The following is a 14,058-nucleotide window of genomic DNA, read 5'->3' on the forward strand; positions in this document are numbered from 1 at the left end:
AAAAAAAAAAAACATGACGTCAAGAATCTTCTTCTTCTTTCTGATTGGATTATGGCAGAGAGGGCGCGTTACTGCCCCCAACTGACCAATCATATGAGAAAACTGAGAAAGGCATTCACAGATTGAGTTGCACACTCCGGCCTGATTCCATACAATAAATTCTGCTCCTGATTCATCCAAAGTACCTGTTTTTATGCCTGTATTGTGTGTCCAGTTTGTTAGATATAACAAAAACAGATTCAAGAACTTAGGGGAGCTTCAGAAAGAGTGGAGTGAGGAGTTGGTGGATCAAGAGCCACAGACGGGTCCACCTCTGAACCACAGACATCATCAGAGTCTCACCTGGTTTAAGGAGAAAAAGAACTGGACCATTGCTCAGTGGTGGAGATTTAAGATCGTTTCATGCTTCCATCTGCAGAGAAGCTCTGCTGGGATTCTGATTTCCTTTTGCAGCAGGTCTTGGCACCTGCCCACAGTGAAGCCAGAACTACCAGAACTGATTTGCTGACCATGATGTTTGACTGGCCAGCCAACTGGCCTGACCTGAACCCCATAGAGAATCTCTGTGAAAATGTCCAAAGGAAGATGAGAGACACCAGACTCAACAATACAGACAAACTGAAGGCTACTATCAGAGCAACCTGGGCTTCATGACACCCAGCAGTGCTACAGGCTGATTGCCTCCATGCCACACAGATGCAGTAATATGAGTAAAAGGAGCTTCAACCAATTTTTGAGTGTGTGAATGAGCATGATTTTCCAGAAGGTCAACATTCTGTATTATAGATCCTAGTTTTTGGACTGATGTTTTGTGATATTCTTATATTTTGAGATAGTTGATTTTTTATTTTTGTTAGCTGTAGCTGTAATCATCAACATTTAAATGAAAAAAAATCTCAGAATATTTCAATTTGTATGGGGTAAATATAGAAAAAAGCAAGTTTCACTTCTTGAATTAAACCTCAGGTAAAAAAAAAAAAAAGAATTTTTATGATATTCCCATTTTTTAAGATGCACCTGTTTGTGTGAAATTGACAGAGTCGGAAGAACTACAAAATTATCATACTTAACATACTCTGACAAAAACTGATGAGAAGCACACAATATTTGTCAGGGAGACTAAAACAAGGTGAAAATTTAATCTTGTTGGACTTCCATGATATGAGAGAGCACAAGCTGTTAGGTTGGCTGAATCAGCAGCTGTTCTGTGTTTCAGCTCTGGTAACCAGGATTTGCAGGGTGGATAGAAAGCACGGGTGCAATTTGCTCCAGATTAAGTTACAGAGAAAAAATGTTTTAATGAAAAGCTCTGACTAAAATGTAAGGACTTTCAATGGACTAAAACTGGACTAAAACTAAATTCAAACGATAAAGGGCAGAACTGACTCAAATGAAACTAAAAGGCAATTTATTTAAAAACTACTACTAAATTTTACATAGCTGTCAAAATTAAAGGGGACATATTTTACCCTTATAAGACAAGTTTATATTGGTCTCAGAGGTCCCCAAAACATGCCTGTGAAGTGTACTGAAAAAAACACTCCAGTACTGGATTTTTGCATGTCTAAAAAAAACCCCTCTGTTTCAGCCCTGCTCAGAACGAGCTGTTTCTGTGGCTTAAAAGTTAATGAGCTGTCTGACTCCGCCCTTCTCCAAAAATGGATGTGGCTTAATGGATGTGGCTCTCCTGATCCTTCTCTTGGCTGGCAGCTGAGAGGAAGATCAGGAGAGGAGGATGGAACTTTCTTCCAAGCGGGGAGGGCCAACCAAACCTGGGGGCGGTGCTAACTCCCCACATGACATCAAGAGGGGAACAGCCTGTTTCAGCACACATGCTCTGAAAGGTGGTGGTGGGGGGGTCTGTTTCTTGGGGGATTGTGGACAGGCCTGTGGCACATATTTTTATATTTATGTTGGCCTGAAAAAGAGATAATATGTCCCCTTTAAAACAGTTAAAATATGATATTTCCTAAATGCACAATAACAAGAGTGTATGAATCTTCAACCAGTTTGGTTTTTAGAAGGTGTGACTTTACCTTCAGTATGCAACATTAAATGCATTAAATAAATGCAACATTGGCTTTAGGATCAATCTTCTATTTCAATGTGCTACTGACAGTCATGTGTTGTCAAAGCCATGCCAGTGGACATATTCATAGACATTAATTCTATCTACCTTATTCCTGGGGTCGCTACTGTAAATCTGAATATGGGTGAAATTTCCAGTGCTAAAGTGAAAGTATATTAAATACGTGTATTCTAATGCAATGGCTAATGATAGAGGCTAACTACAAATGACAGTTGTTTCGATAGGAATTCACATCAAATTTGTAAATATTGATTTATTTTTGTAATCAAATGTTCACACTGTTTGTACTGTAACCTATAAATAAGTAAATAAGAAGGATACCACCTTATTCCTGGAGATCTGCTGTAGCTAAGGATGTGGGTGGAACTTCCCATACATTAACAACAGAAAAACATGATTCTTCCAAAGGCTTATTAAAGTGATTTGGCGTCAGAGTGGTTGCTCTGAAATAAACAAATATTTTATGCAATAAATACTGCTTCATTTTTGTTAAATCAATAGAGTTAAATGAGCTGAAAGTTTTGAAATATATTTTCTGTAATGTTCAACAGTGTTTTAAACATGCTGTTCACTGTTGAAGTGCATTTTGGATATAATTCTTTCAATATTAATTCATAATTAATTTAAAACTTGACATTTACCAAACTGAAGAGCTGACAACTTGAGTCATGGATAGTTTTATCAATATAATTCTCATATTTTAAGAGGGATTAGTAGGTGGAATAAGAATTTCAGCAACCCCACAAACTAGAAATGTTATCTGAAGGTGGTGTCCAAACTCCTTTAACAAAACGTGATTGTCTGTTGCTATACTGATATGATACTGATAAAGTTAGCTTGTCTAGGTTATCTGTGGTAATATCGTCACTTTGTACTCTTTAGTAGAGGGTGGATATATAATATTATCCCATTTGAGCTGAAACAGATGAACTTTACATATTTTATTATCCAAATTGCTCTAATACTCACGTTTCACATCTAATTTCTAAGCAAAGTCCAATTTAGATAGAAAGGACCGGAAGTTGCGCCAATATTTCAGGCAAAGAATCATGGGGTTGGAATAAGGTGGATATCATTTATATAATCAATCTTCTGTTGATAAAGTATTATCAATAAATGAATAAGTAAGTTAATATATATTTTTATTGGATTGGACAGGAGGGAGAGAAAGAATTGTCCAAATAGCATAAGTCAATTGGTAATGTATTTGTACAACATTTTAGTTGTCAGTTTAGTCAGTGTACAGGAGGTTGCCTACATATTTATTTTTGTCTGTGAATTGTAACAAGACCTAATACTGAGTACCCACAACCTCTTATTTTGTAGCCATGGTATTAAAAACAGGTATCAATATTGATTTTTTGATTTTTACTAGAATTAAATCATTTTTTTAAAATGTGATCATAACACCACTAGATTAAGTGTAACAATCTAAAACAACACCACGGTTCTGTAATTCCTTGCTCATATATGAGTGAAATACTGCAAATTCTACAAATACTGCAAATTCTACAAATAAAATGTTTTAATTTTATCATTATTCTCATTTTATATGTATATTTACAGTACATGGCATAAAAAAGAAGCATTTCAACTAAGTACATGTATCTTCGAGTAAGAGTTCTAAGTGTGTCTGAATTCATGTCTTTATATTTTCATAAACTAAACAAACATTTGCCACCATTTCAAGAATGACACCAAAACCCCTAAATCCTCTTCCCACAGCTCAACCCCGTTGTGATAAAATACTCAAACTCATTCATATAAGCTCAGCATAGAAGCAAGTTTTGGACTTATGCTGCATTTTTACATAGTAATGTCTGCTCATACCTCGAAAGAAAACAGCACAGCCCTTATTGGTAAATCATATAAGTCGATTTTAATATCATATTTGATAAAATTACATATACAACATTAATTTCTTCAGAAACCCTTTCATAGTTGTAGGCATTGAATTCCTTCTGAGAACTTATGCAGATGGTAAAATGTGTTACAAATAGTTTTTTTCACTGGGTATATTATCTTTGTATAGATGGTGTAGGCAGCTTATTGAGAACAGTTACATATCTCTAAAAAAACATTTACTGATACATCCTCGACTTACCTAAAATTTCTCCTGCAGCATATTCATTCATTTCACAGTAGTCTAAGAATAGGCACACCGGTGTAAATATTAAATAAACCTTCTTTAAGTGTTAGGAGACATGAGTGCTGAGTACCCTGAGTGCTTCAATATTAATTTTATTCACACCTGTTACTAAGATTTGGAATGTGCTTTTCTCGGCCTTCACCCTGGAACACAAAACAAGTGCCACTCATGTTTAAAAAAGTCTTTAAAAACTTCTGCGTGCTCTGTGACACTGCCTTCTACTAGAAGTTTTCCTTCATGTTTCTGTGGTTTGAACTTGTGCAAATGTGGCAGTAGAATATAAATCTGCTTGCAGCCTTAATGACTTAGTGCTGATGATTAAACAGAGTAAAGTACCAGATCAAGTGGTTTTTTTTATCAGAAAAGTTAACAGTCAGTATCTTTTGGACCTGCATGTTTATCTGTAAGCACCAGCACCGACTGCTCCTCCTTCACCTCCTGCTTTGAAACATTACTAGATGAGGAAACCTGTGAGAGCTCAGTCTGAGCTGTAATCTCCTTCTGCACCACAGCGAACTGGGCTGTTGCTTCATCCAGCTGGAAATTCACTGCTTGGACCCACTCCTGTAGCTGCATGTTGAGGGCATCCATGCCCTGGTCCAGTTTTTCCTGTCGGCCTTGTAGTTCTTCTAACAGATGCTGCGTGTCACCAGCCACCTGCAGCCTCTTGCTCTTAGCAGCAGGAGCCTGCTGACGCAGCATGTAGCTGTCAAACTCTTCTGGGCTGAGGTTGAGAGCTGGTCCATCCAGCTTTTCAATGAAGGCCACAGCACAGGACTAGGAGAGGGAAACAAACACAAGCATGAGTGATCAACTACAATGTTAGATTGCACCCTGCACTGTGTGGCACTAAAAAGTAGCCCAGTTTGAACGCAATTTCCAATTGAGGATGGCGTTTATGCAGAATTCACATGGTTGTGGTTGTTTTGAAATGTGGAATAACTTAAAAGTATAACAATAAGCAGAGTTTTATTGGCTGTGTGGAAGCAGAGTACATCCCTTAAGATATGTAAAATACAATGATTTTGGCTCCAAATACACCCAATGCCACATCACTATGTCTGCATGTTCATGTCTAGGATGAGTGTCCTGATTCTTGTTAGAATGAAAGTGCACAACCAAACCAAGTGTTTAGGGAAATCTCCCTGAATTCCTTGCAAACCATAAGAAAAATCTGAAAAGTATGACAACAACTGAATATCACAATTTAAAGGGCTATTTAGGTTTTTTTTTAAGTCTGGTTGTAAGAGGTACTTGGCGATAGTAGTACCATTAGACACTTAATAAAACTACGCTTTGTAGTGCCACGAACAGATACAGTTACAACAATGCTGGCTTGATTGTACAAGACAGTCTGACTACAGACCCACAGAAAGACACGCTAAGATGTTTGAAATAAAATCGGAATGAACTTCAGTTTAGGGTTAGAGTAAGGGTTAAGGTAACAGTTATGATACAAAAAGGTTAAAAATCAAAAATCTAACCTGTACAACCAAATTACAAAATGTTTAATAAAGCTGAGTACACAGTCTACAGGAAAAAAAAACTTGTCCTGCATGAAAACATTCCAAAGCAGCTAATGTAGCTTACATAACTCTATTAGCTGCTACATAAGCTACGCACCTACATTATCGGAGTAGCTAAGTTAAGTTGAGTTTCGAGTGCTTAAGCTCACGTTGTTAGACTTAACTTTGGCTCACAAAGCAGCTGCGTTGGTAGATCATCTATGTAGCAACATTACCTTTAGCTGCAATTCATAAAGCTCATGTTGCCAAAGCTAACTTAGCTACTTTTGCTTATGCAGTAACGTCAATTAACTAAATGGAGCCACCGTTCATGTATCTGCTTGATTTAATCCTGGATTGGACCTCTGATGTTGCGTAGTCTGCAATGTTTGCAACTTGTTTATTTCATGAATGTAACTGCCAGATGTTGTTTATAAATAAAATTTAATTTTTTTTAAAAATCTAAAAATGGAAATACATTGTACAAGCAAATTAAGACACTTCCTTTCTGAGATTGAAAGTGTCTCAAATGAACGGTCCGTGAGAGTGCCTGTCAGAAATGCATGGTCTGCAGCCAGACCCCTCTTCAACTGTATGTATATTAAAACTTTTGAAGTGTTTCATTTTTTCACCAAGAGCCTCTGTGTTTGGCACTATTTTCAAATGCAAGATTCGGCTACCCTGCCCTTCGGCCTCAGCATATCTGATCAGCTGTATTGGTTGCAATTACAACAACACCCCCAAAAGGTACATAAAGGAACATTAACCAAAGTTTCCTTCTATCAATAAGCCGGCAGTCATTTTGTTCTCAAATCCAAGTGTAAGCTTGTGCCAAATTTGTCAAAACTCCTCAAAAACTTCTCAAAGCATTCTTGATACTGTGCTCACTAGATCTGAGGTCACAGTGGCTGTACCCTTTGACCTCCAGAATGTAATCAGTTAATTCCACTGTCAGGGTAGACATGTGTGCAAAGTTTGAAGAAATCCCTAAAACTAATCTTGAGGAAATTTCTATCCAGAGCAAGGCATGAACGTAGTGACTTTAACCTCTAAAAATCTAATCAGTTTATCCCCGAGTCAGAGTGAGCATTCGAGCTAAACTAAAATAAAAAAAAGACCTTCATAGCATTCTTGAAATATCGTGTTCACAAGAAGAACAAATGGAGCCCAACACAAAGGGTCTACATGAATATATAGGTAGTGAAAGTTGTACCATTCAAAGCACAGCAATCTGGTTTCATACAATTCAAGTAAGCATCAAAAAGCCTGGAGTGTGTTACAAACTTACCAGATTGGTGAAATAGTAGCCGCTCTCTCCTGCCATCAGACTGTGAGGGAGACCAAAACGAATCACGTACTGCATGTTGGAGTGTAGGCGAGGAGGATTTGCCTTCAGCACCACGTAAATCAGGCCTGACAGGAAGTCATCAGCGTTAGCGGGCTCACTGTTCGAGCTGGAGAGCGCTTCAAAGACATGCTGACTGCATTTGGAAACACATGCAAGTTTGTCCTGTGGCGCTCTTTTGGCATCCATTTCAATTATGGCTGTAAGAAAATAGAGGACAGGACAATATGACCAAAGTTAGCATTTCTGAATGGTCATTTGACTAAAACACACTTTATTTGGCTGGATGAGCTTATGATGAACTCAAGAGTATTTGTTATTCTTTATCAAAATAAAAGCACGTCTGTATCCAGAAAAAAATGTCATGACAGCCTATTGCTCGGTCCAACTGCTAGAGAGGATGAAGTCTCTTTGTGGCAGACCATACAGATACAGATACATCTCAAAATATTAGAACATTGCATGAAAGTATTTTGCTAAGGTTTCCTGAGCCTTTACTCTCTCACTCTGGTTCAGTACACACAACCACAATCATGGGGAAGACTTCTGACTTGACTTTTGTCCAGAAGACAACCACTGACACCCTCCACAAGGAGTGTAAGCCACAGAAGGTCACTGCTGAAAGTGCAGGCAGTTCTCAGAGGCTGTATCAAAGCATATTCATGGAAAGTTGACTGGAAGGAAAAAATCTGGTTAGAAAAGGTGCACAAGCAAGCACAAGCACACAAACGTGTCCAGGAGATGGGCTTTTTTATGGGCTGTAAGCCGTAATTAACAAGATTAAAACAAATAAAGTCCTGAAATATTTCACCTTATATGAAATGCGTCTAGACTATATGGAAGTTCCCTTCTTGAATTAAATCATAGATCTCAAATTAATTATTTCCATCAGTACAGCATCTGTGAATCACCTGTAATTGCAGGGAGGAAGGGGTCTCCTGTGACTGAAGTCTGTTTATCAGGAAAAGGTACACTCAGCATCTGTGGAGTCACCCAGTTTAGGGATCTGCAAAGTAAAAACATGAGTGTAAATTAGGGCTAGATATTTTAATCACATAAAAAATTAAATGTTTGAATAATGATTACCGTATCCGTCTCTGGAGAAGAAGATCCTTCTGTTCATCATCACAACTGTCATGGCAGAAAACCCATTTGTGCAGCCGCGTCATTATAAGCTTCTCTACGTGCTCCATTATCTGAGTGACCTGGGCCTCAGGAAAAGCTGAAAATTAAAAAAAAAAAACACTCAAAAGTAATTTATGCTGTCAGGGTTTCAGCAAAAAAGCTGAAAATTGTTAAATAATCTCTACTCACTACTAAAAAACTCGGCAAAAGACTGGTAGAAATCTTGCACAAGATCTGACTGCTTCTGTACTGGCAGATGCTGCAAAGACAACAGAGTCAAACTGTCTTATCAAAACAACTCGGCATATGAATGATATGAGTCATTTGAATTTTGAAACCAGGTAAGTACATGGTAAGCCTCCATTGTGTTGAGAAAAGCTGTACATCTGGACTGCAAGCGTTGAGAGGAAGGGCTTCGGAGTATCTTCAGAAAACCAGTGAAGTCGCCGGGCTCAAGGCTCTGAAATGCTTTTAACATATTCCCATAACTTCCTGAAGACTCTACAGGGACAGAAAGCATGGGTTTACAAGAATATACTTGATATTTTTTAGCAATGAAAAATTAGCTCTAAGATCATTAAAAGAGACAAAAAAACAAAGATAAACCAATTAATTCACTGGCAGCAGTTCATTCATCCTGGTTGTGGACTTTTAAAGATAAAACACTAGTCAAATATACAGTTGGTAAAAAAAATATTTACCCCCTTCCTGATTTCTTATTTTATGCAGATTTGTCACCCTTAAACATTTTAGATAGATAGATCAAACACATTTTAATATTGATTATAGATTATTTCATTTACTAAGGGAAAAAACACAGAAACCTCCCTGGCCCTATTTGGAAAAAGTAAATGCACCTTTGTTTAACCATAAAGTAACTGTGATTAACCACATTTTCCTTTTAAAGCTGAGTTCAGTTTCACTGGTCATACCTAGGCCTGATTACTGCCAAAGCTGCAGAATAAAAAACACCCTTGAATAGAAGCTGTCTGAAAAGTGGAGTAGACTAAAAGATCTCAAAAACATCATGCTGTCATCTAAAGAAATTTAAGAACTGATGAGAAACAAAGTGATTGTCATCTATCAATCTGGAAAGGGTTACAGTGTCATTTCTAAGGCTTTGTGACTCCAGCCAACCACAGTGAAATCCATCATCCACAAATGGAGAAAACTTAGAACAGTGATAAACCTTCCCAGGAGTGACAGTCCTACTAAAATGACTCCAAGAGCGCATCGAAAACGTATCCAGGGGATCACAGAAGAACCCAGAACGACATCTAAGGACCGGCAGGCCTCACTTGACTCAGTTAAGGTCAGTGTTCATGGTTCACCAATAAGAAAGAAACTGGGCCAAAACAGCATCCATGGGAGAGTACCAAGGCCAAAACCACTGCTGACTGAAAAGAACACAAAGGCTCACCTCACGTTTGACTACAATAAACCCCAAGACTTTCTTGGAAAATACTCTGTGGAGTGAGGAGACAAAAGCTGAACTTTTAGGAAGGTGTTGATCCTGTTACATCTGGTATAAACTAACACAACATTTCATAAAAAGATCAAGATTCAGAAAATCCTGAAGGAGAATGTCTGGCCATCATGAGCTCAAGCTCATTGAGATGCTGTAGCATGACCGTAAACAGGCTGTTCGTGCAGAAAAACCCTCCATTGTGGCTCAATTAAAGACAATTCTCCAAAGAAGAGTGAAAGACTCATTACAACTGCAAACGTTTGCTTGTAGTTGCATCCTTTAAAAACTGCCCTCTATATTTACTCAGGTTATCTTTGTCTAATATAAAAAATTGCCTGATGATCTGAAACATGTAAGTGGGACAAATATTTTAAAAAAACTGGAAGGGAATTAATTACTGTCCCATCACTGAACATGAAAATTCATGGATATTTTTTGTATTAAACAATTTGCTATCAGAGAGGCTCCTATTTTAACAGAACTCATCACTAAAAGAGACAAAAATCCTCACAGACACCCCGATTCAGTCACTCTTTCTGTGTATTAAGTAGTGGGTAATAAGGATGATGTGGAATTTGTTATCATTTCATTAATGTTACTATATATAATGTCCTCTGGCAGCTTGAAGATCTAAGCTTTAGCAGCATTGCAGGCTGGAGGAAAGGATGTTTTTCCCTCAGTGAATGCTACTTCCCAAACTGTGACTCAATACTAAACTGTATGCATTGGTTTAACATCTGTACAGGCTGATATCTGCCCTACTGACAAACAATGGCCTGTCAGCAAGAAGTGTGGCATGAACTGATGCCAGTGGTTTATATTTATCTGTGCATTAATTTAATACCGACATCTAGTACACCTCACAACTGATTCAGAAAAGGGGCTTTTGTTTGGCAGAAGAAGTCATCGCTCTTGGAACTGACAATCCACCAAATTTGAAAAATTGGTACCAGCATCAGCCCTGGATTTCCCAAGTGCTACATCTTTAATATCAATAATGAACATAAAAAATTAGGAAAAAACAAACAGCTCAATGTCGCATAGCAATCATTCTACATGAAAAGTGTCCTCAAAAAAGTGTAGAAATTCACAGTTCCATTAAAAACAACCATTTAACCAAATGTGGTAAAGCGACTTGTTCTAGGAATTCAAAATTAACACAACTAGAAATTTTGCATTTTCTACTTATTTGACTGGACTGACTTGAGAAGAATGAACTGGTCTACCTTGACGTTTTGGAGGTGATGGGCTGCCCCAGAAGAGTTTTCTCATTGTGTTAATTCGACGACCTTTCTCTGTGTTTTTCTTCTCCTCAAATTTGGAGAAGGTGAGAGGAGTTCCATCATTGGTCGGCCTGCGAGGAACAACAGCATTAGATATCCAAACATAACCCAGTTTGATATTATAACACTTGTGTGGCCAAGAGTAGATAGGAGAAAGGTGTATGAATGAAGTTACACCAACAATCTCTAAATAACTAAATAACTGTTTACTATAACATTTTTTTGGCATTTAAAGGTTTTAAGGGTCAAATAAGAGTCTCTTAAAATGTATTCAGTTTGAATGATTTGGTACAAAAAGTTGGCATCACCAAGCTGCTGTAGCTGGGGTGTAAATGAAAAGGAAATCAACGTCTAGATGATGAGACGATCACTGCTATTCAGAGACTGGATGATTGCCTCTGTGAGTACATCTGATGGAGGAAAAAAATTCAGAATATGTGCAAGCAGAGACTGTCCCACGGTGCGTGAAACATTCAGGCTTCAGGTGACCCTGTTGCCGTCACAGATACACAGGCATGACACTTGAGGCAGACATACAATTACACAAGATCAGTCTTAAAGGGAAATGTTAACATTATTGCACATATAATGACATGGAATTCATCTGATATAGTTTCCTTTTATCTAAAAAATTCTCAATCTATATGGCAGAAAGAAAAACATTGTGTCAGATTTTTCCAGTATCATTCAGTCCTACTGTAGTAGTATTATTAAGTACCCAGATGTAAAGCTTTATACTTTGTCTGAAGAAGAGATAGTGCATCTCTAGGTATACTTACACACTAACACAACCCTGTTGTTATTATGTTGATCTTGTTACAGCTCACAGAATTTAAAAGATCATAGAGCTCTTTTTAAGTGTGTGTGAAACTGATGAGTGCTGGTGGGTTTACCTTGTGTCCTGTCTCTGTGCAGCAGCTGGGCGTGCTCTCTCTCTCCAGCACTTAGAGCAAAAGCCTTGCCATGCAGGGTTTCCATAATACCCACAGGCGTTCTTGCAGAGCAGCTCCTGCTGTGAAACTCTAATTCCTCTTTGCTTATCGGTCCACATTGTAAGGATGTCTTTGTATATTTCTCTCACCTATCAAACAAGCAAAATAATTCATGTCAACACACACACACAAAAAAACCTTTTCAACATTTTCAAAAAGTCAATAGTTACTCTCAAGTAATAGCAGTTTGTCTCTTGTTCCTGTTCATACAGATGCTGAAATATAGACCTCTAAAACCCAAGAACGATCCTCAGAGTTCATATATTTTGTACTGTTTGGCCATTCAGAAGGTAAGAATTATAATTTCATCAAAAGGTATAAAACAAAACAGCAGACAAATTTCTGTGCAAGTTCCTACGGTGGAGTTTTGGTTTGTGTCAACCTTTCAGGTTGTTTAATCAGTGTGAAGCAAGAAACACTGTACGAAATGTAACCCCTGTCAGCTGTTTAAGACATTGAAAATTACTTAATAACGAGACCATTTTTTTCTTTTAATTTTTGTAGGTCTTAAAAAGACAATCCTCCTCGGTTTTATACGCAGCTGAAAACTCCCTAATGGAAGATTTTTAATGAAAATTAACAAGCCGTATGTTTCCAGTAACTATAAACATAAGTTACATCTCATTTGTAAGGTAAAAAGATTTGGCTACTTTGATTAAAAATACCCCCTCCAAAAAACAATAGGCAGAGCTTTTACCCTTATATCGTGCAGAAGTCCATTCACAGCAAGTCTTCTTACTACTGCTTCGCTTTTACACCATTTATTCGCTTATACGCATGGCTATTTCCCCTTTAAGCTATTTGGAAATATTTTACATAATTTCCAACAAAACCAAACACTTTTTAGAAGCTGAATTACCCGTTTAACACTGAACTTTAGACCAATTTCCCCATTGAAAGAACGTAAACAGTTTATGAAAGTTTCGTGTTGGCTAACGCTGTTAGCTCATGGTTTACGGGCTCGGCGGTGGCTGACTGTCAGCTGAGCGGATTGGAGATAAGAACCAGTGGTGTTACGGTCTTAAGAGTGACCGTGTTAACTGGTTATGTGCAACAAGTTGTCGTAGTTGCAACATATGCTGAAGACGATAAGTGTTGAATGGTTGTTTCATTTCTATACTTGCCGGATATGTAGCCTATTTACAAAGAATATACCCCGATATTATGTGTACTAAATGCTACAACCGTGTCCGTATTTGGCTGAAAGTCACCGGTGAACATGGTCACTTGTTACATCGATACACATCGGCCAAAAGGGGCCAACGTCACACGAATGCAGCTTAATATCTAAACTGGTAACGATTGGTGACGATATAAAAAAAACTATCTCAAACTGTTTAATAGCTCATTCCGTTCTAGATACAAAAAGCCTGGGTTTTATTAAATGCTCCTCACCTGCCAGCTGTGGAATTCATAAGTTAATTGAACGTTGAGAGCTTCCTCATCGGAGTGTGTTCTCCTTCAGTTGTCTTATCAGTTCTCGTCCTGACATACCTTAAAGACGACAACGATACCCTTTAGGCTATCGGTCGAACGAATTTCATCCAAAACAAAATATAATGTGGGAAACTAACAAAAAAAATTGATCCAACGAACGCCAGGCCAGGAATCAGCTGCTTCAAAACCCGTGCAACCAGAATAGCTTCCCGGAAACAGCAGAGTGGAAATGTCCAGCCTTCGATTCACACCTCCTCATCAAGAAGAAAAAGTCCCCGTTAAATGAAAACAAGCATAATTAGACTCCCAATAAAGGTAGCGGGGCATTTGCAGATGTACTGTCAAACTTCAATAAAATTTCTTGCTGAAAAAAATTAGTTAAAAAAATATATGAATAAAGACCTGCCCAAGGAGCATAAGCAGCGGCTCATTGGCTATTTTCTTGTAATGACACTTGGCTGGCCCAATCATGTTTCCTAAAAGGCCCATTGCCCTCAGTCATCTATTTTTTCCAGAAAACTTTATTTAACAATTCTAGTCATAATATATTAAGACAGAAAATTGAAATCATGAAGGCTGTTCAACATCATGTAAACAAAAAAAAAATTACATACACATGAATGCAACAATGATATAAAATAAGTAAAATAAATCTCAAAGGCAGC

The 14,058-nt window shown here is 37.8% G+C and overlaps 1 protein-coding gene across 5 annotated transcripts; it reads right to left on the reverse strand.

Annotated features, from left to right (window-relative positions):
- Window positions 1-3,949: 3,949 nt before the first annotated feature.
- On the reverse strand, window positions 3,950-13,745 carry LOC121510104 (rab5 GDP/GTP exchange factor-like). Of its 5 annotated transcripts, XM_041788012.1 has the most exons (10): window positions 13,531-13,745; window positions 13,352-13,450; window positions 11,858-12,045; window positions 10,908-11,035; window positions 8,563-8,714; window positions 8,403-8,472; window positions 8,175-8,310; window positions 8,000-8,094; window positions 7,032-7,288; window positions 3,950-5,015 (listed from the first exon to the last, which is right to left on the reverse strand). In XM_041788012.1, exons 3-10 carry the CDS (start codon window positions 12,013-12,015, stop codon window positions 4,605-4,607), a joined length of 1,407 nt encoding a protein of 468 aa, XP_041643946.1. In that variant the 5' UTR covers window positions 12,016-12,045; window positions 13,352-13,450; window positions 13,531-13,745; the 3' UTR covers window positions 3,950-4,604. The 5 variants fall into 5 exon arrangements, with proteins under 5 accessions (XP_041643946.1, XP_041643947.1, XP_041643945.1 ...); XM_041788013.1 differs by lacking the exon at window positions 13,352-13,450 and having other exon boundaries at window positions 13,451-13,745; XM_041788011.1 differs by having other exon boundaries at window positions 13,352-13,745.
- Window positions 13,746-14,058: the final 313 nt, after the last annotated feature.

Source organism: Cheilinus undulatus, linkage group 5, assembly GCF_018320785.1.
Source record: "Cheilinus undulatus linkage group 5, ASM1832078v1, whole genome shotgun sequence".
In the NCBI taxonomy this organism is placed as follows: domain Eukaryota; kingdom Metazoa; phylum Chordata; class Actinopteri; order Labriformes; family Labridae; genus Cheilinus; species Cheilinus undulatus.